At 44.6% G+C, this 27368-nt stretch overlaps 1 protein-coding gene and 1 long non-coding RNA gene across 2 annotated transcripts in view; both read right to left on the bottom strand.

Annotated features, from left to right (window-relative positions):
- The window catches only part of LOC308473672, a 63659-nt gene extending 50018 nt beyond the window's left edge, over positions 1 to 13641 (bottom strand). The window contains exon 1 of the long non-coding RNA XR_013984175.1: positions 12281 to 13641. This is a non-coding gene — a long non-coding RNA (uncharacterized lncRNA). The remainder of the gene's footprint in view (positions 1 to 12280) is intronic.
- A 7033-nt stretch (positions 13642 to 20674) lies between these two features.
- Positions 20675 to 25993, bottom strand: LOC308473561 (retinol dehydrogenase 14-like). The gene is made up of 2 exons (XM_080999300.1): positions 25574 to 25993; positions 20675 to 22883 (listed from the first exon to the last, which is right to left on the bottom strand). The coding sequence occupies exons 1-2, from the start codon at positions 25976 to 25978 to the stop codon at positions 22266 to 22268; spliced, it is 1023 nt and encodes a 340-aa protein (XP_080855426.1). The 5' UTR covers positions 25979 to 25993; the 3' UTR covers positions 20675 to 22265.
- Between the last annotated feature and the right edge of the window lie 1375 nt (positions 25994 to 27368).

Here is a 27368-nt window from a genome sequence, read left to right on the forward strand (position 1 = left end):
ATATAAATGGAAAAAGTTCCCACGCCCGAGCCTATATACTTAAGTTAATGTCTTGTGTTTTATTATAGATGTGTTGCTTTGTTCAACAGCGTTCCATACTGCACTGACTGAATCACTTTGTAGAAAACAAGATGTGGGTGGAGTGGGGAGGAAGAAACAACCCAAATTCTTGCTTACGTTCACATTTTTACCAAATGTAGTCTACATTTAGAATCATAGCATTGGGAGGGACCCCGAGGTCTAACACCCTGCAATGCAGAAATCTCAACACACAGTACCCCATCCAATTCGAAACCATACCGGACCCTGCTTAGCTTTTGCAAATGTGCTGGCGGTTTTATTGGTGTGCCACTGGGAGGGTTGCCCATGCACACCTAATTTGAAGCAAACCCCAGCCAACAGAGTGGGCTTTTCTTCCAGATAAGTTTACATAGGAGCAGGATGCATGGGTTCTTTACAGGATTTCAAGGGACTGCAGCTTAGAATATACCACTGCATTTCTTTAAGGGAGCAAAACATAGTCCGTGCTCTTTAAACGGCCAGTCCTTAGACTTTGCGCTGATTTTATATTGACTGCTTTTTGCATTTTTAGTGTTGCTACGATAACTGCTTTTGTTTCTGATGTTTTTGATCTCTTTTAGATTTGCTTTGTGGTTCTCTTTTGTAGGCTACCTTGGAAATCTAGATTAATTAAATGATGGTTGTTGGTTTTTTTGTTTTTAAAGACTTTTCACTTCGCACTGACAAGGCTGACTTTTGCAAGACAAGAATCTAAGGTGGTAAAGGGACTTATTGAGCCATCCACCGGCCGCAGCCCATAGCATGTAAACACTCGAGAAAAAGTATATGCTGAGATGATTGCTTCATCATTACTGCATTGAACCTGAGCTGACCACCACTACAACTAAACATGTCATCACACATTGTAAAGAGGCCCAGGAACACTAATAATCCTTTAAATTCATTGGCCCTGATGCAACGCAGGTGCAGCAGCCCATTGCTGCAGCTGCAAAACACAAACCCAACAAACAGCTATAACTGTACATATATATCACCAGTAGGGATGCTCAGTGATTTTGTCTGGCCCACATTTTTAAGCCAGCCAGCCTGAGTCATGCTTCCTGGACTTGCAAATAGATCGGAACACAATTAGCGTTCCGTTTTTACACTTCCCTGAATTTTGCAACACAGTTCTCTGCTCAAAAAAAGCATATGAACTGCTTTTGTTGTTTAGTCGTTTAGTCGTGTCCGACTCTTCGTGACCCCATGGACCAGAGCACGCCAGGCACTCCTGTCTTCCACTGCCTCCCGCAGTTTGGTCAAACTCATGCTGGTAGCTTTGAGAACACTGTCCAACCATCTCGTCCTCTGTTGTCCCTTCTCCTTGTGCCCTCCATCTTTCCCAACTTCGGGGTCTTTTCCAGGGAGTCTTCTCTTCTCATGAGGTGGCCAAAGTATTGGAGCCTCAGCTTCACGATCTGTCCTTCCAGTGAGCACTCAGGGCTGATTTCCTTCAGAATGGATAGGTTTGATCTTCTTGCAGTCCAAGATCTTCAACTTTCCTATGTTCCCAGGACACATGTTTATAATCATTTTAAAAGTTATGAGCAACTCCAAAAGGCTCTATTATCTCCGAAATCAAACTCACCCAGGAGGGCTGGCTTCCAAGAGAATTTAGTCCGGATTAGAAAATGGAATTTGCTAAAGCTTCAGTGCTTTATCTGCCATCGTTTTCTGAGCGCTCTCCGAAATCCTTGCCCGTTGTTCTTTCGTGTGCTTCGCTTGATTAGAAGGCGAAGATCGTGGGAGCGTGGTCAATAAACAACAGCAAGAGACAGGGGAGAAAAAGTTGTTTTGATGCCAAACTCCGTGAAGTTAATGGGGGAATAAAGGTTGTTCTCACATCCTAGGATGTCAGATAGCAGAGGGTTTCTCACCTGTTTTGGAGCTGTAGCGGCAGGAGCATCAGTAGCATTTAGGAATATAAATGTTAGTGACCTCCTTACGGGGTCCTCGCTGCGAGATCACATTCACCCGGTGCTCTACCAGCTGCACTGGCTCCCGGTGGAGTACAGGATCAGGTTTAAGGTGCTGGTTTTAACCTTCAAAGCCCTATACGGCCTAGGACCCTCGTACCTACGGGACCGCCTCTCCTGGTATGTCCCACGGAGGAACTTACAATCTTCAAACAAAAACATCTTGGAGGTCCCAGGCCACAGAGAGGTTAGGCTGGCCTCAACTAGAGCCAGGGCTTTTTCGGCTGTGGCTCCGATCTGGTGGAACGCTCTGCCACAAGAGACTAGGACCCTGCGGGACTTGACATCTTTCCGCAGGGCCTGCAAGACAGAGCTGTTCCACCAGGCCTTTGGCCAGGGCACAGCCTGACTCCCTCCTTTGGCAATCTTCACAGAACTCTAGCCCAATAGTTGCCATCAATTTGATTTGAATTAATTTTATAATGAAATGATTTTAGAATGTTGTATTATTTTATTGTTGTTAGCCGCCGTGAGCCCAGCTTCAGCTGGGGAGGGCAGGAGATAAATAAAAATTTATTATTATTATTATTATAGCTAAGCCCAGCCCAAGCTATTTTAGCATCTGAAGCGGGAAATCTAATTAGCCATTAGGTGAATGAACAAAAGTGGACATGAACTGGACAAGTTGGGAAAGGGCATCAATTTATTCAGGATGGTGAAAGCCCAAATGGATCACTAAGAGCTCCAAAAGCTACCACCAAACTGGAGGAATGGTCGAAAAAATGGGAAATGCCTTTCAGTGCTAATGAAGTATAAAGTGATGTACAGTTGTGGGGGGGGGGGGACCCTCCCTTTGCATATAAGTGATGAGGTTTGACTGGTGGCGATTAACTAGGAAAATGATTGTGCCTAGGAAATCTGATTGTGCCTTCTCAAAAATAATAATGTACTGCTGGACAGGTACAGATAATGGCAGTTGGGGTGATAAGGGGCTGTAGCATCTTTCTTAGGATAAATGACTACAGGCATCTATATGTGGGCGACTCCCTGGTCCTGAATACGGTAACTGTGCCCCTGAAGGGCCAGGTGTGCCTCACTGCTGTCCATGGAGGCGCAGGTCAATTCTGTGCCCAGGGCAGCTGTCTACCAGCTCCATCTGGCATGCAGGCTGAGACCCTACCTGCCTGCGGACTTTCTTGCCAGAGTGGTGCATGCTCTAGTTATCTCCCACTTGGACTACTGCAATGCGCTCTACGTGGGGCTACCTTTGAAGGTGACCCAGAAACTACAACTAATCCAGAATGTGGCAGCTAGACTGGTGACTGGGAGCGGCTGCCGAGACCATATAACACCGGTCCTGAAAGACCTACATTGGCTCCCGGTACGTTTCCAAGCACTATTCAAAATGTTGGTGCTGACCTTTAAAGCCCTAAATGGCCTCGGCCCAGTATACCTGAAGGAGCGTCTCCACCTCCATCATTCTGCCTGGACACTGAGGTCCAGCACCGAGGGCCTTCTGGCGGTTCCCTCACTGCGGGAAGTGAAGTTACACGGAACCAGGCAGAGGGCTTTCTCAGCAGTGGAATGCCCTCCCTTCGGATGTCAAGAAGATAAAAAACTACACAACTTTTAGAAAACATCTGAAGGTAACATCTGTCTGACATTTTATTATTTTTTTATATTTTGCTAGAAGCTAATAATAATAATAATAGATTTTTTGAAAATTACATTATACTGTGCACCCTCCCAATCTTTCCTAGGAGGAAGGATGAGAAATGTTATAAATAAAATAAAGAATTGCATTTTATTTGTTTAGAGACAGGAAAACAAAGCATGTAAATTTATGGACAGTGGGAAGGAAGGAGTTACAGAGGATTAAAAAAACAAAAACAAAACCCCGCACAGCTCTTTCATTCCAGAACTCAGGGTCACCATTGATATTCACTGGACTTCTTCCCATAATGAATAGTTAATTTATGTAATTTGCAGCCACCACAAGATAGCTACATAACTCAGATGGTTTTAAAAGACGATCGGTCGTATTCATAGAGGAAGAGAGATCTTTCAGTGGCTGTTGGCACTCATAGCTAAATAGATTCACCAGGTTTAGAGGCACTGTACCAATTGCAGGTGAGCATTAGTGAGACGGAGCGGTTCATTTTCAAGCCGGTGGGCTTCCAGGAGGCATCAAATTCGCCACAGTGCAAAGTAGGATGCTGACCTACATGGACTGATGGTTTGATCCTCTTCTTGTGTTCTTATAAAGTGGTGGTTTTAAGGAGGGGGTATGGGTGGAATGAGGGACCAAATAGAGACCAACAGCAATATCACTATGTGACCTTTATTGTTGGGACGGTGACAGTAGGTGCAATGGGGATGTCTCTTGGCCTATGAAAAGCCAAGATTGCAGCTGTTCTATAGTCCTGAGCCTTCTTTGCTCATCTGCTGCTGCTGCTGTTTGTTTTGCTGAAGAAAGATTAACAACATGGAACTATAGCAATGGAAAGCCCTGGGCTGAGCACTGTGCTTACAAAGCACCTGTTTAATCCCACCCCCATTGCTATTTTTCTAGGAAAAGAGGTGCCAGAGCTCACCATGAACACCTCCCTTGTTCCCTTATGATGGCAATGGCACTCGCCTAAGGAGTGCCAGAACTGAGTTCCAGTGAGTTTCAGCTGGGGGGGGGGGGAGTGCCCTGGTTTCCCCACTCACTCCTGTTGGGTTCCTCACCAATTTTTCGAGTACAGCTTTATGAGTACAATCTACCCCAAATCCCAGTGATTCCAATGAGAATAGTTGAGCAGGTGCTTAAAAGGGGACTTGAAATTAATGGGACTTCAAATTGCTTCGCTTTGACTGGATTCGTGGGATTTGGAAAAACTGAGAAAGCAAGCAAATTATTTCATATTAAGAACGCAAACTTTCCGTACGATTTAAATATATACGTCACAGTTTTAACACCTGCCCTGTAAAATGTAAGTGCTAGAAGAGGTATTTCAGGCCCAAGATATCGTTTGAATATTTTATTCAGACGTCATGTGGATTTTCCAAATTATCCTTCTTTGGACTTTCACATACACGTTGTAGGTATTATATAGGACAAACCAAGCCTAGCCTGCCTCAGATAATGTGTCTGATACTATTCCATAGGCACCTTCTTCCTCTATGCTTGTATTCATCACAGTCTTCTGTTGCTGTTTAGTATCCAGTGATCTTCATTGCATTCCTTCATGTCAAAATGTTGGTCTACTAGTTTATCCAATATGACAGTGATTAATATGGGGCAAAATGTCTCCCCGTACTTTGCAGTGATTTTGGCACAGATTTTGTCTTCAAACGTTCCCCCTATCTTCTAAGGAAACAGGAATTAGCCTCTACAGCTGTTTGGCATGTGATATTTTGATCTATTATTAAGTGATTTGCTTTGGGCCGCCAATCAGCTTGCTTTGATTTCTAAACATTGTCTACACTTTTCCTCCCTGCAATATATTTAAACTTTCCTCTTCAAACAGAACGGGACGCAGAGATATTGCCATCCAATTTTAATAAAATGAACTTTTAATGTATTATTTCAGTGCCTGATAAATTATAACATATTACTTGTAGGTTCTTCTAAGCTCACCTATTATAAGGTGTTTCATTTGCGCTCCAATTAGGGTAGAAGACCAGGCTTATACTCTGGATCCAAATTGCTCACAGGATACTGTGAATTATAAACAGTAGTAATTCTTAGTAATATATACACATGAGTTTCCAAACTCTTATAGGTGTTTAACTAGCAGAGATTTGAATTTTAGTGTAAGAAGTAGAATATACCTCTGGAATAAGGGTAGACGTGGCGATCTCTGCTAACCTACTCCTAGACCACTGTACAGAGAAGGTCCCTTGTAGTTCAGTCCCTTGCGATCAGAAGGTCAGTGGTTCAAATCCCCGCGACGGGGTGAGCTCCTGTTGCTCTGTCCCAGCTCCTGCCAACCTAGTAGTTCGAAAGCACACCAGTGCAAGTAGATAAATAGGTAGGAAGGTAAACAGCGTTTCCGTGTGCTCTGGTTTCTGGCACAGTGTCCCATTGCGCCAGAAGCAATTTAGTCCAGCTGGCCTCATGACCCAGAAAGCTGTCTGTGGACAAACTTCAGTTCCCTCGGCCTGAAAGCGAGATGAGTGCTGCACCCCATAGTTGCCTTTGACTGGACTTAACCATCCAGGGGTCCTTTACCTTACCTTTTTTGCCCATACCTCAAAGGCAAAGATGCCCTTGCATGTTTATGGTCATCTCCAGTCCCTCAACAGGGACGCGGGTGACACTGTGGGTTAAACCACAGAGCCTAGGACTTGCCGATCAGAAGGTTGGCGGTTTGAATCCCCGCGACGGGGTGAGCTCCTATTGCTCGGTCCCTGCTCCTGCCAACCTAGCAGTTCGAAAGCACGTCAAAGTGCAAGTAGATAAATAGGTACCGCTCCAGCGGGAAGGTAAACAGCATTTCCTTGCGCTGCTCTAGTTCACCAGAAGCAGCTTCGTCATGCTGGCCACATGACTCGGAAGCTGTACACCCGCTCCCTCGGCCAATAAAGCAAGATGAGCACCGCAACCCCAGAGTGGGCCAAGACTGGATCTAATGGTCAGGGGTCCCTTTACCTTTACCAAGTTCACAATAGCATACTTGGTGTGAGAAGAATGTGTTTTTTATGTCTTTATGCAAAAGATGGGGACTCTGTGGCCCTCTGAATGTCGCTAGACCCCCAACTCCCATCATCCCTGACCACCAACCATGGTGGAGGGAGCTCAACGGAGCTGGAAGAACATCTGAAGGACCACAAGTGTTTCTTATGTTTTTCATTAGCCTCTTTAAAAAAGCAGAGATAATATCTCCTTTGCACAATGGCTCTTAAGGTGTAGATAAAAATATGCTTGTTCAGATAGGCTTGGCACTTAACTTTGGTTCTCTGCTGTTGTCCTCTTTGGGTTGCTCTATTGACAGCAATATCTGGATGCCTTCCTAGTTCAAAAACATAGGGCCTCTAATGGAAGACATGTGATGCTATTCCCTTTCCATTTCTGCTACTAAAACTCATTATATGATTGCATGCAGTATTAATATAAGGAGTGCACAGCATGCTGCTTTATATAAAAACAACAGTAACCAAGTGGTGGGTGGGAATAAGACTTATGGGGCGATGGAGGCAAGGAGGGTCATTAGATTCTCAAGTGGAAAGCCGTGCTGTAGTCCCAAAGACATCTTTGCTTACCCTGTTAAATCCCGTAGTTTGCAGAAAGCAGCTACTTTGAGATGGGGAGTGGATATGCTGTAATTGTTCTTTAATTGCTTAAACTGTCATCTTTCAATATGGATGGCAATGCACAGCATCATCTGGTGCCACAAGTTGTGTTATTTGTGACTAGTATGTTGTGGGATGTGAAACACAAGAGCAGTCAAGTACAACGTTCCTAGAGTGAACATGTTTACGCATGGGGAGGAATGTTTGTGCAGCCAGCAGGTAAACTTCCTGTTTCCTTCTGGGCTGGGACAGACTTCCTCTGCATGTGACTAGCGGTGGGCGTGGCCTCACCTGTGCAGGTAATGACAAAAGCACAGGGCAGGGCAGCCATCTCTCTCTTTTTGACTACGTGCATCGAAGAAGCAACATCTGCTTAGCCAAAGATGCTCTCTTGGCTTCCAGCCAAGAGAGGACAAAAGGACTGTCTCTTTATGGGATAGTTTCCAGGTGTATGTTACTTTTCTAAACTAAGTCTGCTTTCTGGGATCCAATTGTGAACAGAATGTGCTTATGTTGAATTGCTGTGTATTTTTAGCATCGGGTTTTTCCTTTGGCAGTAGCTCTCTCGTCTGATTGGCTGACTGTGAGTCACATGAGCGAGGCATTCCCTTCTGTTGTGACTGTTATTCAAGTAACTGTCATTTTTAACTGTTTTCTGTTCTTCTCTCTCTCTGTTTGTGAAAGAGAATTGCTGCTGAGAAGTTTCGCTGGCTGCTGCTGAGGACGGTGTGTGCCAGTGTGGTCTGTATGGGGTGAAGCAGACAGAGGAAGATCCCTAAATGTTAATAGGGAGAAACCTGTGCTCTCTATAATAAACAAAGTGAATAAGCATGAGATCGTAGATATGTTTTTCTCAGTTATACATTTATTAAAGTAAAGTTTTATTTTGAATATAGTCTGGACATTACATATCATAAAAAAGTAGCGTTTGGATATAGCTGGATCATGGCCAAGGTTTATAAAGGTTTTGAAAGATTTAATGAGGTCTACTGAGAAACTTTTAGTGGCTACCAATATTGCATTTGCAAAACACTGGAAGCTGCCAACATTCATATCAGTTTCAGAGTGGTTGGCTAAGGAAACACTATTAGTGGCACAGCAACAAAGAAGGTGGATATATTAACTGCTATGTGGTGTGATCCTATGCATGTCTATGCAAAAAGCAAATCACAATTGAGCTCAGTTGGAGTAAGACTCCTAACTCCCATGTAAATATGCATAGAATGCTTAAATATGTCTATTTGAATGAGTTGATAATAGCCATAATTCCATGAAACTATTGGTTTCATTGTAAATGACTGGTATAGATATATTTATTTAAAAAGGTTTATGAAGGAACAAGTCTCTCTCTCTCCCCGCCCGCCCCCCACCCCCAGTTCTACAATGATATTGGTTATTGATCAAGGATTGTGTGTTAAATAATGATAACATTTCTTCCTGCAATTCAGTTGGTAAAAGTTACTAAAAACTGTTGTTTTTTTTAGAAAGTCTGCTAATCAAACCAGATGAACTGTACGCTAACCAATCATTTAACTATTAACCAATAACGTTAATAGTTGGAAAATCTAAAAGGTGCTTTCTGTTTATCTATTCCTTATGCAAATAAAAGGAGTTGAAATAATGTAAAACATGTCAAGCTACGTTATCAGTTGCACCAACTTACATAGCTAGAAAAGTATTCCATGCATTCCAAGTCTTTAATTGGAATGTTTTTATAACTGGGCTTTTTAAAATCTCCTTGCACTCTCAAGCAGATGTTTGTGACTTCAGATCATTCCCTTTCAAAAGAAATCACTGGTCTTATTATAATATTTGTAATATGTTCCTTTTGATCCCAGTATTGTGACATAACTCAGACGTCTTCCATTGTCCGCATGCTGTTTCTCCAACACCGATGACAGATGATGTCATTCTGACCTTGATCCACAAGGCTGTATTGGGGGCACTGGTCTATGTTATGCGGTGCTTGAAACCAGCATGGCTGTTTAGGAGTGGCAGGATTTGAGTGCCAAATTAGTCTAGAAAGCAAATCAGGTTTTTTGGGGGGGCAGCGGATAATTAGAGGGAAACTTCAGCAGTAGTCATTGAAGTAGCAGGAGAAATGAGAGCCTTGGAAACAAGGAGCTGGAGCTGGATGGAGGGCAAAAGAGGAACTGAAACTGAGGACAGAACAGAAGGAGGTGAATAACCAAAGACTCCAAGATCAGACGACCATCTTGGATAAGAAGAACTGACATTCGTTTGAAGCCCTGCATGGGCCCGTGAGTTTTATGGGTTGAATTGGAAATGTGTTAGATACATGTAGGTCCCACTGAAATCAGTATGCTGCTGCTGCTGCTTTTGTGCGTCAAGGTCCCCAAGACACCCCAAATAAAAACACAATGACACTTAATTTTTGTTTAAGGGTTTTGGCATAATTTTGGCCACAACTTTATTAAAATAACAGCAATGTGAGTGGTTGCTTAGGCATTGGTAGCACTAACTGACCCTGCACGGGGACAGCTCTGACATTCGCACCCCCCGCGAAGTCAGAAAGGGTAAGTCACCTGGGGAGAGAGACGGGGCTGGGAGCCATGCCTCACCTCTCCCCAGAATGCTCCCAGGGGCTTGCGTGGCCCTAGCCCCTTGCCAGGGGGTTCGGACAAAAGCATGGGGAGCCCCTGGGTTCCTTTAACGGAAAACCCTTGAAGCAGCAGCAGCATTTTGGGGGGGCAGGCACAGCCAAATCCATACCCCTCCACCAACCAATTCCCAAACCAATGCCTAACCGCAACCTTACAAATTGTGACGATTTGCTACGCAGTAGGCAAAAACCAAATGGCACCAGCCCATCAGCCAAATGGACAAAATTCCTACCGGGCCCCTGCCCCAAAGCAGACGACCCCATGACAGGCATAGCAAGGTCAAGCAAACAGCCTAACCTTGGGGGGGGGGGGTGATCCGAAGCACACAGCGAAAAGAGGAAGTTTGTCGCTGCTTGCAATGTATTTAGCAAATAGGGCTGTCAGTCAATAAATGGCAACATATAAATTTCCCCAGTAACACCCCGCCCCTGCTTAAAAAAATAGCCAAACCTTTTGCCTAGCAACAATGAGGTGTCTCGTCAGCCCCCACCGCAACACATGCTCTCCATGAGGGAGAACACGCTTTATTATTTATACCCTGCCCATATGGCTGGGTTTCCCCAGCCACTCTGGGTGGCTTACAGCACATATAAAAGCATAATAAAACAACAAATACAAAAAACTTCCTGATACAGATGTTGCTTTCAGATGTCTTCTAAAAGTTGTGTAGTTTTTTTATCTACTTGACAGCTGAAGGGAGAGAGTTCCACAAGGAGGGCGCCACTACTGAGAAGGCCCTCTACTGGTTCCCTATAACTTCGCTTCTCGCAGTGAGGGAACCAGCAGAAGACCCTCAGTGGATGGAAGCGATGGAAGTGGAGATGCTCCTTCAGGCATGCTCAGGACACATCCCATTGATTTCAGCAGGAATTAAGTACAGTAGTACCTTGGTTTTCGAACATCTTCGTTGATGAACATTTGGTTTTTGAATGCCATAAACCCAGAAGTAAATGCTTCAGTTTTCGAACAAGCCTCGGAAGTCGAACATGCCACGCGGCTTCCGCTGAGTGTAAGAACCTGAGGCCTAGCTGTTGGCTATTGAGTTTTTGGTTTTCAGAAGTTTCAGAACTCAGTCTTCCAGAACAGATTACATTCAAAAACCGAGGTACCACTGTATATCTAACTTAGTCTGTATCCAACCCTGTATTGATTTTATTTTGTTTTTTCCCAAGTGGAATGCCACAACAAATCAACAGTTTTCCAAAATCCATCAATACATTCCTGGATGATACTGAAGCAGTATAGCTGCCTGTGTCCGCTATACTTTAATGCCTGAGGTTTGGTTTTCTATGTCAGCATGTTCGTTGTTAAGGTGACCGGTGTAGCATCTACATAGCAGTCAAGTTCTGTCACATCAGTGCCACCAAGAAGCAGAAGCCAAGATGTGGCTTTGTGAAGAGAACTGCTGGCTTTATTCTCAATGGCTGGAGTCGGCAGACTTGGAGAATAGATTCGGGACTCAGCTATACAGCTGCAAATATAACGTTTAAAGTGTGTTTTAAGTGCATTATATAAATGTGACACTAAATGGCAATGGGAAGCTTGTGGCAAATTTGATATATTTTTTCAAAACGCTAACAACACACACATTTTCACAAGGTTTTTTGTATGTGTCTAGATTCCACCTTAATCTTCCATTGCAGTTGTGACTGAGGGTGTAATTCTCTACTCTCTCAATTCCATCAGGCTTCATTTGAGAGAGGGAGAGAAGGAAGGAGAGAATCACTCCAATGGGTTCTCCCAAGAGACCCGATTCATCAGGCCCATCCTTTCTTCACAGTGACCTGGCAACAGCCATTCCATCAGGCTGCAGCTGAGAGATGGAAAGCGAGGTCGCTCAATATCTCTGCTGAAAGGCCAGCTGTCTACATATGGCTCTTCTCGTTCCACTGTTTCCATTCCAGCTTTGTAACTTTTGAGAACACATGCAGTCAAAGGGATACAGGTCACGCATAACCCAAGTGAGAGGCCATAACGGCAGACATTTTGCTAGTGCAGAGATTGCCAATGTGGCGCACATGGCTGCACAGAAAGCCTTACCTTGCATCTTCAGAGATTCCCCCCACCCCAATAAATCAGGCTTGAAAGAAGCAATCTATTGTAGCCCAAAGAATGGGTTGTCGTGTGTGTGTGTGTGTGATACCCATGACTAAAGTGGGTAAATGTGCCCCCAAGCCCCCAAAGGTTGGCAACCCTGTACTAGTGTTATCAATAATAATAATAATAATAATAATAATTATAATAATTATAATTTATACCCTGCCCATCTGGCTGGGTTTCCCCAGCCACTCTGGGCTGCTCCCAACAGAATATTAAAAATATGATAAAACACCAAACATTAAAAACTTCCCTAAACAGGGCTGCCTTCAGATGTCGTCTAAAAGTCAGGTAGTTGTTTATTACCTTGACATCTGATGGGAGGGCGTTCCACAGGACGGGCGCCACTACCGAGAAGGCCCTCTGCCTGGTTCCCTGTAGCTTCACTTCTCGCAATGAGGGAACCGCCAGAAGACCCTCAGAGCTGGATATCAGTGTCTGGGCTGAATGATGGGGGTGGAGACACTCCTTCGGGTACACTGAAGGACATTAAGCAATCTTAAAACATGGAACATTCTGGCTGCACTGTGCTCCCAATTCACCGTACGTATTATTTGTCCATGTGACGATGAGGTCGCACCGTATCTCAGTGGTGGAGTGGGTGAATTAAAGCACAGACTGGGCAGGTAGAAGAAGGGAGCAGAATCCTCCCTTCCGGGGCCAGCCCAACCATGAGGCAAGGTGAGGTAACTGCCTCAGGCGGCAGGATCCACAGGGCCACAGATCCTGATGTAGATCTTCATTCCCCTCTGGTTCCTGATGGAGATCTTCACTCACAAGAGAAAGGAGAGCCATTTTGTGGTTTCCCTCAGGCGCCAAAATGTCTTGGACCAGCCCTGCTCCCTCATACATTCATCCCTCTGATGTTGTTGTTTTTTAAAAAAAGCTATTTGACTCCCAATGGGACTGCTCCTCCTTTCTCACAGGGTGAAACAATATGAGCAAGAGCACCAAGCCCCCCACTTACTTACGTTGGCATTTTAAATCCGTCTTCTCCCACCTCAGACATTTTATAGAGAATTGGCAGGATCCTTGCTGGGTGCTGCCCCCATTCCATATACAGTGGTACCTCGGGTTACATACGCTTCAGGTTACAGACTCCACTAACCCAGAAATATTACCTCGGGTTAAGAACTTTGCTTCAGGATGAGAACAGAAATTGTGCTCCGGCGGCACGGCGGCAGCAGGAGGCCCCATTAGCTAAAGTGGTGCTTCAGGTTAAGAACAGTTTCAGGTTAATAACGGACCTCCGGAACGAATTAAGTACTTAACTCGAGGTACCAGTGTACTTTGCCACATACGCCGGCATGCATTCCAGAGTTGTAGCTTTGATTATTACTGATAGGGTTTCTATTTCTATTTTATTGGTTTATGTGCCAACAGATTCTTCCAGTACTTCCAAAATAGTGTGCTGTATCTGAATACTTGGAACAGCCTGGCTTCCTACGCAGTGAGCCTAGCCAGATGGTCGATTGCACTAATGGGGCACATTTGTAATACTTCAGGCACTGAATTAATAATAGTTAGTTTAGCCCAATGGGAATACAACCTAATAGAGTGTCTCCTTAACGTATCTGGTCCCCATCACTTTGATTGCTCTGAGCCGATGAAGTTTTTTCCACAAAGCTTAAAGGTGATCTCCAAGGATTTTTACTCTTTTTCTGGTTAACTTTGTGTTACATGAGAAGTGCTGGGAAAATAGGATTTCTGGAAATAAATATATAAAAGCGTGCGTTTTATGCTCCTTGAAATGAAATAAAATAAATTAAAGGCCAAAGGAATCAAAAGTGTGAAGCCTGATTTTCATTGAATTTATTGGAGAACAGTGTGTTGCTTATTATAGGAACGCTGAAGCAGAAGGCTGAAAAGCAGAACAACCCGTCTCCCTGCCATTGCTAGTCATAAGAACATAAAAGGAGCTCTGCTGGATCAAACCAAAGAAAGCCCACCTGGTCCAGCATTCTGCACTCACAGTAGGGATTCAGGTGGCGCTGTGGTCTAAACCACTGAGCCTCTTGGGCTTGCTGATCAGAAGGTTGGCAGTTCGAATCCCTGCGATGGGGTGAGCTCCCATTGCTCTGTCCCAGCTCCTGCCAACTTGCAGTTCGAAAGCACACCAGTGCAAGTAGATAAATAGGTACCGCTGTGGTGGGAAGGTAAATGGCGTTTCCATGCGCTCTGGTTTCTGTCACGGTGTCCCATTGCACCAGAAGCAGTTTAGTCATGCTGGCCACATGACCCGGAAAGGTGTCTGTGGACAAACGCCGACTCTCTCGGCCTGAAAGCAAGATGAGCGCTGCATCCCACAGTCGCCTTTGACTGGACTAAACCATCCAGGGGTCCTTTACCTTTTACTGTACTCATAGTGACCAGCCAGATGCCTGAGAGAAACCCACGAGCAGGATGTGAGCACAAAAGCATGCTCCCCCCTTGTGCTTCTGGCAACTGGCATTCAGAGGCATACTGTACAGGATCATAGCATGGGGGATCACAACATGGGGACCCCCAGGGGTGGTTGCCCTGGGTGCAAAATTGTTAGGAGATGCAAAATTTCAACACCTGGTGCTGAAATGCAGAATTAAGAAGAAGAGTTTAGATTTCATATCCCGCTTTATCACTACCCTAAGGAGTCTCAAAGCAGCTAACATTCTCCTTTCCCTTCCTCCCCCACAACAAACACTCTGTGAGGTGAGTGAGGCTGAGAGACTTCAGAGAAGTGTGACTAGCCCAAGGTCACCCAGCAGTTGCATGTGGAGGAGCGGGAACGCAAACCCGGTTCACCAGATTATGAGTCCACTGCTCTTAACCACTACACCACACTGGCTCTCTTGCATTTATGGGTAAAATGCATTTATGGGTAAAAACATGCAAAAGTAACACAGAACAAAACGTCCAACATTACTGGGCGTGTTCAAAATGAGCTCTTCCCTCAAAAAAAAAAGGGGGGGTGGAGAGCTGTGACATCTTCGAACTTGAAAAACAGATGTATTGAATGTACAGGCCAGGTTTCATTCCAATAGCTAAATGTTCCAGAGACATTCCATTCCTTTTTCTTTTATGTGTCTCTCCTCAAATCTAGAACCATGCAATTCCTCTCCTTTAAATCTAGAACCTTACTGTTCCTCTTCGGCCAGATCTTTACAAAAAACATTAGGCTATTGGACTAGATCAAAGCTGGCTTTGACACCATATACAATCTTGAGCCTATAGCCAGCAGAACAAGCTAAGTCAGAAAAATATACAGAAGAACACAGAGCACAAACCCACTTCTTACAAAATGGCCTTTTAAAATGTGTGTGTGTGTGTGTGTGTGTGTAGGGACACTAATTGTCATTGTCCATGTGTTAAGCGGACACAAGCAAAAGCCTGAGAGAGCAAACAATTACGATCCTTCCTCAGAAATCAAATGACTGTGGCACAAATGAAAAAGCAGGAGATCAGTAAATTGGAAGTTAATGAGAAACAATGCTGTAATTCATGGATATAAAGCAGAGCTCTCTGTTAAGCCCGTGCACAAACACACAGGCATGCCCCACTGCAGTTTTAAAACAAACAACATGCTTTGCAGTCAGTTTGCTCACTGGTCCCAGGGAACTGGCAAGCTGTTTTAATCTGACGAAAGGTCCAAACGCACAATGGAAGTGTTGCCTTTCAAGTTAATCGGTTCAGTAAAAGCCAGGGCCCTGCTCTTGTGGATTCAGAATGAACCTGTGATGAAAACTGACATGAAAGCACAGTAAAGTTTCTCAGATGCAACGAATCTCACTGGCAGAAAGTGGCCGGACAATTGAGTTCTCCCTCACCGGCGACTCACTGACACAATCTGCTCCGAAGTACATTCACTTGGAAGGACGACCCAATGATGTCAGTGTGAGAGACAAGTGTCACTTTCTCTCACTTTCCCAACTGGTGGGAAGTTCCAGAGAATGTCAGGGTCCGTTCTCTTTGGAAGGAGAAAGCAGGACGTGATGTACCTGAGATTGGCCTGTTGCCATATGAAAAGTACAGCAATGAAAAGGAGACAGGAAGGTTTGCCAACCCTCCAGCCGTTAATTGATGCTTAAACATTGATTTCCCATCTCTTAGGTCATGGGTAGGCAAACTAAGGCCTGGGGGCCAGATCTGGCCCAATCGCCTTCTAAATCTGGCCCGCGGATGTCCAGAAATCAGCATGTTTTTACATGAGTAGAATGTGTCCTTTTATTTAAAATGCATCTCTGGGTTATTTGTGGGGCATAGGAATTCGTTCATTTCACCACCACCCCCCCCCAAATATAGTCCGGCACCCCACAAGGTCTGAGAGACAGTGGACCGGTCCCCTGCTGAAAAAGTTGGCTGACCCCTGTCTTAGACCTTGCTCAGATTCCAGGAAATACGAGCCGCCAAAACCTTTGCCAATCTTCCAGTGAGTAACCATTGATAACTGGAAGAAAACATGTTGCTGCCTCGGGTCACTGTAAGGCAGAGGTCACCGACCATTTTGGGCCAATGGGCACATTTGGAATTTTGAGAAACGCCCGTCACAAAATGGCTGCCATCAGTTGTGTGGCATAACTTCCAATGGCTGCCACATCCAAGAGAAGAAAAAGAATTGGGAACCAAAAATGGCACGAGCACCGCCCCATCCCCCACTAGACATTGTGAATTTTTGAGACGATATTTACTGGAACCTTTCGCAGGCATCACAGCAAGTAGCGGTGAATGTGCTAGCATTAAGAACACATAGGGTTCTTGTTGGCCTGTTGCATTGTAGAAGTGGATGTTTGATCAGTTTTCCATGTGTTAAGAATGCTTCTTCTTTAAGATTATGGACTGGGTGTGACCCGATGCCTGCATAGAAATACCATACAAGCTGACAAAAGAGACTGCATAGTTTGCTTTCAGGATATGCTGAATATGGACACTTGCCCAGATAAACCACAGGTGTTTGCGGCCTTAATAAAGATCTTCCAAAGCTTGCACTCATTTCAGGTGTTACAGTTAGCCTGGAGTATCTATGCCAGGAATACGGAACCTATGGCCTTCCAGATATGCCTCAGCTCCCATCTGCCCCAGAGATGATGGGAGTTGCAATCCAACATCTGGAGAATCAAAGGTTCCCCATCACTGATCTGTGCAACAGTATCACTGGCTATCAGTAACAAGGGCTGATATCAAGGTTTTCTTAAGCTGTCCTGGCTCTTTTATTAAGACTCCAAACGAGCTGGAAAGTTAGTAGAACCCACATGCTGCAAACTTGTGGTATTTTGTAGTATCTTATTTGTTTGCAGATGTACAGCTGAGTAAAGGGCTGCAGAAGCAAACACAGCAGATAGTATCACCCCCAAACCTGCTTGTGCAATCTAGAATCCCCTTGGTAATCTTTCAGCAAGCTGCAAAATTGAAAAAGGGCAACCTGTAGTACCACTTAGTACTGGGTAAAAGGTAAAGGTAAAGGGACCCCTGACCATTAGGTCCAGTCGTGACCGACTCTGGGGTTGCGGCGCTCATCTCGCTTTATTGGCTGAGGGAGCCGGCGTTCAGCTTCCGGGTCATGTGGCCAGCATGACTAAGCCGCTTCTGGCGAACCAGAGCGGCGCATGGAAACACCGTTTACCTTCCCGCCGGAGCAGTACCTATTTATCTACTTGCACTTTGATGTGCTTTCGAACTGCTAGGTTGGCAGGAGCAGGGACCGAGCAACGGGGATTCGAACGCCGACCTTCTGATCGGCAAGTCCTAGGCTCTGTGGTTTAACCCACAGCGCCACCCGCATCCCTTAGTACTGGGGGTGCTACCTAAATGCAGTATGAGACTCAGCTAATTAGACTCCTGCTTTTTCTCCCTGCACAGGTTTCAAGACTATTTCCAGCATAGCACCTAGTACTTACACACATACAAACATTCATTAATTACTTTCAAATATTTAAAAAGGCAATAATTCCAAAATGGAGCAAGGCATTTGCTGAATTTAGGAAAAAAACACACCTACCATGCTTACCTTTTGAAGAATGATCAGTAACAGGGGTCCCCCCCCCCTTTTTTCTTTTCCTGGATGATGTTTAGGATACTTGGAATCGAGTCAATATTCATTTAAGTTCTTAGATCTTAAGCCAGTCACAGCAGAAACGAGGGTGCTGGTGGTTGCTGGGAGAGGAGATGGAATGGGGCCATTTTCTGCTACAGAAAACAACAGCTCCATTCTCAAAAATAATATTCTGTCTAGGTCTCCTGGACTGTTTTGCCAGGTGAAGAATGCCTGGAAGATTAGGCCGGGGAAGGGGGCCTTATGTGAAAAGCAAAGAACAAGGTATTTTTTAAAATACATTTGGAATTTAAACCTCCTCCCCTTCCAATCACCTTAAATGGGAAAAGTATCAAGGTTGTTCAACTGGGAAATCAAGTCATTTCCCGACACCCTAGTTCTAAGCCTATTATACTTAGAAGCAAATCCCATTATTTCAACACTTATTCCCATATACATCATTACGAATGGCAAATGCACATATAAAAGAACCAAGTCTATTTGCCTCTAGAACTAAAACTTCTCCAGATTATTCAGAAGTCAATGGCATCCCGGCATAAATGACCTAAAAAAAGGTTTATTATAGGGGTTGGTAATCTTCCCTCCTAAAATGCAGACATAATCTCAGAGGGATATGGTTGGGGACTGCATGCCAGCAGCGATGCTCCAAATATGCCATACCCTCCCATCTGAGACATGTAAATTTCTGGTGCCAATGGGAGACCTATTTTTTGGAGCAGGCCATTGCAGGGTATTAATGCCCAGGTCAGGTTTTCCTATTATCACTGGTGCTTTTTTCTGCCTTTTTTACAATACTGTATTGTGGTTTTGATTCATGGTACTGCACCCCCACGCCACAATCGGTTGCAATAAAGAGTAGGCTAAAAATATATTCCAGGTGGCGCTGTGGTCTAAACCACTGAGCCTTGGGCTTGCCGATCAAAAGGTTGGCAGTTCAAATCCCCGTGATGGGGTGAGCTCCCATTGCTCGGTCCCAGCTCCTGCCAAACTAGCAGTTTGAAAGCACGCCAAAAAGTGCAAGTAGATAAATAGGTATCGCTCCGGCGGGAAGGTAAACGGCGTTTCCATGCACAGCTCTGGTGTCGGTGTTCCATTGCACCAGAAGCGGCTGACATGCTGGCCACATGAACCAGAAAAACTGTCTGCAGAGCAGACAAATGTCGGCTCCCTCGGCCTGTAAAGCAAGATGAGCGACGCAACCCCAGAGTCATTCGCTGCTGGACTTAACTGTCAGGGGTCCCTTTACCTTTAAAATACCTTAAATGCATAAAAAATAACGCATATGCACTCATAGGAGCCCACTATAAGCCTCATGTAATACACCATTTCAACAGCTAGTTTTCCAGTTGTTCTTAGCTCTCCATTGCATATCTCTGGGTTGTCTAGGCCCCACCACATAATCACAGCCCTCCTTCTGCTCATAGTACCAGTGGCAGCCTCAGTGTTTGAAGATGGTGGCATCTTGTCACGCCACCCTCCACCCACGCTGCAGCAGTAACTTGCCCAAACTGGGGACTTTGCAGAAGCAACTGTATGGTCTATTGGTAACTGCTTCTTTAAATGGCTTGAAGAGTTCCCTGAAAAAAAGCTTTGGAGCGTGATTCTTCTTTTTTCTTTTTTTTACATTTGTGCGTAACCAGTGACCTGTTACAACTGTCACTCAAAGGGGTAGAGATACTCCTTCAAGAAGCATAACACTGGATTTAATGTGTATACCCAAGCACAGGACGAGCTGCCTTCAAACATCTTTGTGCAATCCTAGGATGCAAGTATCAGGTATAATTCTATTTAGAATCCAGCATATAAGGATAATTGCTGCACAATACTAAACATCCTTCTTCAAAAACAAATCCCATCGAGTTCAGTGGCCCTTGTAGCAGAACCCTCTGCACATTCCTGAGTAGATGTGCCACAGGATTGCATAGCAAAGGTCCCTGAACTGTGGGATTTATTTTTGAAAGCTATTGTGCTGTTAGTAATACCAATATTGTGCTTAGCAGTGAACCCCATTGTGTTGAATGGGACTTACTCCAAGCATGCCTAGGACTGCAGCCTCCTCTCTTGTTAAGTATGCTAAAGACAATACAATCCTGAACACGCCTCCTCAAACAGAAGTCCCACTAAGCTCATTGAGGCTGGCTCTCATAGAAGGTGGTCTAGGGTTTCAGACAGGGCAAATGTCGTCTTTCCAATTTAGCCTTCATGGACATTACAAACATGCTCAGAAGTAGCATCCCAAGCATTCCTTCGTTGGAAAGAGGCTTGCAGGCTCTTGTAAGTTTTCTAACCTTTGGTTTGTTTCTTAAATACAGTGGTACCTTGGGTTACATACGCTTCAGGTTACAGACTCCGCTAACCCAGAAATAGTGCTTCAGGTTAAGAACTCTGCTTCAGGTTAAGAACAGAAATCGTGCTCCGGTGGCGCGGCGGCAGCAGGAGGCCCCATTAGCTGAAGTGGTGCTTCAGGTTAAGAACAGTTTCAGGTTAAGAACGGACCTCCGGAATGAATTAAGTACGTAACTCGAGGTACCACTGTACTGCTCCTCTTTTATTCTGGCACTTTGTGCTCTCTCCCTCTTACCTGCTAGCCTCACAAACGTAGATTAAGCATTTCAAAGCTTTTAATTTAAATAAGGAAACACAACAATGATGCACACAGATAACTTTGCTATGTGTTTGTTTAAGATATACCTTTATTTATGTACAACAAAAGGAGGCACATTTAGGTAACTAAACTCAATCCTAAATACTGTGAAAAGTGACTCTGCATAGCAGAGAATCTATATGAAAATTCATGGTGGGTGTTAATTCAAGACAAGTTTAGACCGATAGTGAGGGTGGGTGTTCTGTATCCGTGCATATGTATATAAAATTTGGGTCAGTGTTCTTGTATTGTAGTGCAAACTTAGATGGCAGCTTATTAGTCCAATGACTCAAAACCCACGCCAGCCAATTTACACTTCAATCTGAGATACGTTTACTTCTAAGGAACAAGCTCAGAATCACTGTGTTTGGCCTGTAGTTTGTAAAAGCATTAAATTGCCAAGTGGGCTACAGCAGCTTAGGTCACAATTCACCATTAATGCAATCACAGGTGGGAATTTGGTCGTTTGTGAATTGTACTTTATGCATAATGATTTGTGTGTCACTCCCACCTCTTGTGATTTGCTCTGAGATTCTAGTTTGTGATTCTATGCGATGCCCCATTCGTATTTTGTTAGTATAAATCACTCAAAATAACTCCAAGGACATAAAATCGATGTATGTGAATCCGTGCAAAACACTGTATTATATTATAATGTTCCATGGATATAAGTGAAACTTTCTTAACACACAACTGTGCTAAAGGTCAGTCTCAGCTAAGAAGTGTAGGAATGCCACGTCATGGCTTACTGATTCTGGAAGAACCACGTACTCACTTCAGGTGTGCAAACGTAACAAACAGAAAGCCAGTTGTGGATCGGGACTTGGTAAGCAAGTGCAAAGCAGCAATTTGCACCTGTGCCATACACTAAACCTAAAAGGTTTTGACTAAATGTGATCTGTGAAGTGCTGCTAGCCAAAGAAGCATACCTGAAGTAAGAGGTCCTAGTTGAGGTGGTGGAGGACTGCAATAATGCAATAACTGCTTTGCAAAGTCAGACAACATCAAAGATGCAATCCATTGTTACGCATACATCAATTATTGACTAAAATATGCTATCATCTGCATCCGGAATACTGTTCCTAGAGATGTCTAGAGAACAGTCAGTGTACAATGGTGCTATTACATCATACCAAGCTGTTTTCAGCTGGGTTTTCTTACCAAAGCAGAAAAACACTCATTGTCTTGAGCGATTCACAGGTGATTTTCTCTGTCTTATATTCTTGGAATTCCTTTTTGGAGCACAAAAATGAAGCTGCCACATATTTCATATACAGTACCATGCACAGCTAATTCGGATATGAAGCACTGAACTATCAGAAAACACCTACGAAAGCAGACAACTTTCCGTTTTGTTTGCAGAACAGCAAAAAACTCCCTTCAGCCCAAAATATACAAAAACCTCCACCTCTAATTATTTTCTTTAAATATTAATTTATTCTGATATTTTCTCTTAAAAAAACCAAACACAGTCTGCATTGATTGTGATAAATCCCAGCCAGAGATGCAAAATAACTTGGGCTCCATCTGTTGCAATGAGGCAAGATAACAGAAGCAAGAAACTGTAAATTCTGCAAGACTATCTATTGACACTATTTTGATACAGTGCTTCTCCTTGACCTTTATTTTAATAGCCCCACCATCACTTCACTGATATCCCATAGTTTCCTTGCAACCAAATCATCCATGGCATTGGGCAACAGTTGTTCCTCCTTGCAGTTTCCAAAATATTTCCCAGATACACCCTCTACTTCGGGGGAGGAGGCCAGATAAATTGAAGTCTGGGCTCCTTCCAGAGGGGTTTTGAAGAAAGCCCAAGATACCAAATTGAAGAGGGGCTTGGCTAGCAAAGGGATATGTATATGTCTGCCTAGATTTGTTCTGACAATACCGGGATGGAGCACATTGACCGTGACCCCTGTGTTCTCTAAGCGACGGGCTAATTCCCTAGTGAACAGTATGTTGGCCAGTTTACTCCGACTATAAGCAAAGCTTTTATTGTAATTTAGCTCACTGTTCAAGTCATCAAAGTTGATCTCGCCGTATTTGTAAAGCTTGGAGGAAACCACCACAATCCTGCTGGGAGCAGAGCTTTTCAGAAGTCCAAGGAGGAGGTTTGTGAGCAAGAAGTGCCCCAAGTGGTTGACGCCAAACTGCATCTCAAAGCCGTCCTCCGTCTTCATATAGGGACACTGGAATATCCCTGCGTTGTTGATCAGGACATCCAGCCTAGACTCTTCCTTTACACAACAGAGAGGAAAAGTAGTCAGACATACTAATGCAATAATATTAAAATTATTCATTTTTAAAAAAATAAAGATTAAAAAGTTTGATCCCTTAAAAGTGAAGCCCTTTACAGTTGACCACTTCCAATGCTACCAATACCTTTATTGATTTGGCCACACACCATTTTGATTTTCCGCTCACTCCAACCTGAACCTATTGACCTTTTTTTCCTGTCAATGTTTTTTCTCTTAGGGTTATTTGTTGGGATGGGACATACAGTGGTACCTCAGGTTAAGTACTTAATTCGTTCCGGAGGTCTGTTCTTAACCTGAAACTGTTCTTAACCTGAAGCACCACTTTAGCTAATGGGGCCTCCTGCTGCTGCCGCGCCGCCGGAGCACAATTTCTGTTCTCATCCTGAAGCAAAGTTCTTAACCTAAGGTACTATTTCTGGGTTAGCGGAGTCTGTAACCTGAAGCCTATGTAACCTGAAGCGTATGTAACCCGAGGTACCACTGTACTAGCGGTGGGTAGGCCCACGCTCTTTTCTCCCACTTTCTGCCGCTCCTTTGTCTCTTCCCCCCCTCTCAGCCACCTCCTTTTCTCTCCTTTTTGCCTCATGAAAGGCAGACCAAAGGCTGCTTGAAATTAGGCTGAGGGCAGCACGTGAGCCTAAGGCTACTAGTTGACCACCCTCAATGTAGACTTGGACCGTTACTGGGTTCAAATTTCCTCTGTCATTAAACTCTCCCTAGGTGACTTTCTATGTTTCAATCATTCTCTCAGCTTAGCCGATGTCACAGGTTTGTGATACAAAAGAGGGGCATTTTGCCCCTCTCTGATAATCTTTGGGGAAAGTGAGGGGGGAAAGAAAAAATGCAATCAAAAACACTTCACAAGCAGCATGGCCTAACACATACAAGTTCTGCAACTCATCTCACTTTTAATAGCAATTAAATGTTATTGGAGAACACTCCAACTGCTGAAACACAAGCCATTTACAGTGCAACGCTATTCATGTCTCCTCAGAACTAAGTCCTAATGAATTCAGTGGGGATTACTCCCAGGTAAGCAGGGACAGGACTGCAGTCTCGTTCACTAATAATATTTACCTATACAGAAGCACCAGGATTGTCAGGTCTGTTATTTCAAAATATCGTATCTCCAAAAACATACAAGAGTGCAAGCTCTTAAACTGGCTCATTTGGTGTGACCAGACACTCTTCTCATATTTAATCTCATATTTAATTGATCACTTATTGACTACTGGGTGAAAGGAGACTTCCAGTGACTTTCCAAGGAATGCAAAACAAATACAGCTTATGGCTTTGTTGTTTCTGCTAAATTGTCACAGTTTTACTCTCTTTTGATGCTATTAATAGTTGCATGGCAAGATTTGACATTGGAAGGTCAAATGCTCTTTTATGAATGATATTGCTGTATCTGTCCCCTTCAGATGTACTGGATTCTATTTTCCTATATATGTAACATACTCTTCTCTCGCTTTTGTGATAATAAATTCTAAGATTTATTACTGACATGTCATTCTTCTTGGAAAAAGGATACTGTGTGTACTTCACAAAACAAGTTTGCATCTGATACAAGCAAGGCCCAAACCAGATCAACCTGCTCCTCTTCTCTATCCACCCTGCGGTTGTCTGTCTTTAAATCAATAGGATCAGGCTGTAACCGCCCTCATACTGGCTAGTCTGCATTTCAGATTCAGCAAAGATATATTCTCACTGTTAATGCTTATGGCGCAAAGAGGAAACCATTTTGTGCTGTGCCATTTGGGTAGACTGCTACATTAAACAGCAACAACTACAGATGAAGGGAGCTACCAATAAAATCTTAGGCATACATCGGACAGCTCAGTTGGTAGAGCATGGGGCTCTTAATCTCAGGGTTGTGGATTCGAGCCCCAAGTTAGGCAAAAGATCCCTGCATTGCAGGGGGTTGGGCTAGATGACCCTTGCGGTCCCTTCCGACTCGACAATTGTTTTGACTCTGTGGTCCCTTGAACTCTGGACCCCAAGACATGCATACTTAGAAGAAAGCCCCACTTATTTATTCTGAAATTCTATACCTCAGTCAGTTGGGATCAAAGGTGAAGGGTCTTTAGCAGCAGCCCAGCCAGATGGGTGGGAGATAATAATAATAATAATAATAATAATAATAATAATGGCAGCTCTTTAGCTGCAGCCCAGCCAGATGGTATAAATCATAATCATAGCTCTTTACCTGGAACCCAGCCAGATGGGCAGGGTATTATTATTAATAATAATAGTGGTAGCTCTTTAGGTGTATCCCAGTCAGATGGGCAGGGTATATAATAATAGTAACAGTAACAGTAATAATAATGGCAGCTCTTTAGCTGCAGCCCAGCCAGATGGGCATAGTATTATTAATAATAATATTAATGATGATTGCTCTTTACCAGATGGGCCGGGTATGTATGTATGTATAAATAAATGATGTTATTATTATTATTATTATTATTATTATTATTAACAATAGCAGCTCTTTAGCTGCGGCCCAGCCAAATGGGCAGGGTAATAATAATAATAATAATAATAATAATTGCTCTTTAGCTACAGCCCAGCCAGATGGGCCGGGTATGTATGTATAAATGCTAATAATAATAATAATAATAATAATAGCAGCTCTTTAGCTGCAGCCCAGCCAGACGGGCCTGTCTCTTTACCTGCAGCACCTGCTGGCAGAAGCGGCGCACGGAGCCCAGCGAGGCCAAGTCCAGCTGGCGGACCACCAGCTCCCCTCGGCCTCCTCCTCCTCCTCTTTCCCTCGAGCTCAGGCCCATCTCGGCGCGCAGCTCCCGGGCCGCCTCCTCGGCGCGCGCCGGGTCCCGGCAGGCCATGATGACCCTCGCGCGGCGCCTCAGCAGCTCGGCCGCCGCCGCCCGGCCCAGGCCGCTGTTGGCGCCCGTGATGATCACCGTCTTGCCCTCCATCCAGCACAAGGCAGCGGCGGCGGCGGCCGTAGCGCTGCCCTTCCCCGCGGCCGCCGCCGGCCAGAGGCGCCGGGCGAGGAGCAGCAGCCCTCCGCCCACAGCCGCGGCCACAACCACCGCGGCGGCAGTGGCGGCCATCGCCCTCGGAGCCCCGCCCCAGAGCGTGAGGGCGCAACCCCGGAGCGGCGCGGCCCAATGAGCGCCGCCCGCGGGCGGGCGCAGGCGCCTCAGCGTCGCAAGGCATCCTGGGAGATGTAGTTCTCAAGCGCTCTGGAACTTGCAGCCTTTCTCAACCTTGGGTCCCATGATGTTTTGGGGCCTACAACTCCCATCATCCCTGACCACTGGTCCTGTGAGCTAGGGATCGTGGGAGTTGTAGGCCAAAAAACATCTGGGGACCCAAGGTTGAGAAAGGCTGCAAGTTCCAGAGCGCTTGAGAACTACATCTCCCAGGATGCCTTGCGACGCTGAGGAGCCGCAGCACATGGTGCTCTAGGAAGCCCGCGCGACGCATTTCTTTTTTTGTCAAATTTATTTATTTGGTTATTCAGATTAAAGTTTTACAATCTCATATCCAACACGCACAATGACAAACCTAGACAGCATCTTAAAAAGCAGAGACATCACCTTGCCAACAAAGGTCGGTATAGTTAAAGCTATGGTTTTCCCAGTAGTGATGTATGGAAGTGAGAGCTGGACCAAAAAGATGGCTGATCGCCGAAGAATTGATGCTTTTGAATTCTGGTGCTGGAGGAGACTCTTGAGAGTCCCATGGACTGCAAGAAGATCAAACCTATCCATTCTGAAGGAAATCAGCCCTGAGTGGAAGGACAGCTCCTGAAGCTGAGGCTCCAATACTTTGGCCACCTCATGAGAAGAGAAGACTCCCTGGAAAAGACCCTGATGTTGGGAAAGATGGAGGGCACAAGGAGAAGGGGATGACAGAGGACGACATGGTTGGACAGTGTTCTCGAAGCTACCAACATGAGTTTGACCAAACTGTGGGAGGCAGTGGAAGACAGGAGTGCCTGGCGTGCTCTGGTCCATGGGGTCATGGTCAGACACGACAAAAAGGACTAAACAACAATCCAACACGCAACATAAAAACAAGGTTCCAAAGAATCTCCTGGACTTCCCTCCTCCCCTTTGTGGGTCCCTATTGTTAGTCATTTCCTCCTGCATCTTTTATAACAATCCAAATCTTTTACATCTCCATTATGTCCAAAATTCACCATCAACACAAGTGTTATTCCAATCCTACTAACGATTTTAGCTGTTTACAATGGTTTTTAAGATAAATTATAAGGTTTTCCCATTCCTTACTAAAATTTTGGTCTTCCTGATTTCTGATTCATTTTGGCCATTTAGGCGTAATCCATCAACTTGATCTGCCATTCTTCTCTAGAAGGGGCTTTATCTTCTTTACCACAGCTGCATGAATATTATTAGCCCAGAGGTGGAAATAAGTCTTTCTGCGCCATGTGGGGAAGCCTCAGCTTAGATTTCCATAAACCAACAACTAAAAAAA

This window comes from Podarcis pityusensis, assembly GCF_964106645.2.
Source record: "Podarcis pityusensis genome assembly, chromosome: 3".
In the NCBI taxonomy this organism is placed as follows: Eukaryota; Metazoa; Chordata; class Lepidosauria; order Squamata; family Lacertidae; genus Podarcis; species Podarcis pityusensis.

Bases quoted from the DNA above. Each gene is read 5' to 3' on its own strand.
- LOC308473561 (XM_080999300.1), bottom strand. From the start codon at position 25,978: ATGGCCGCCACTGCCGCCGCGGTGGTTGTGGCCGCGGCTGTGGGCGGA. The intron at 22,884-25,573 runs GTAAAGAGACAG...TGTTGTGTAAAG, and splicing joins TCTGCCAGCAGGTGCTGCAG to GAAGAGTCTAGGCTGGATGT.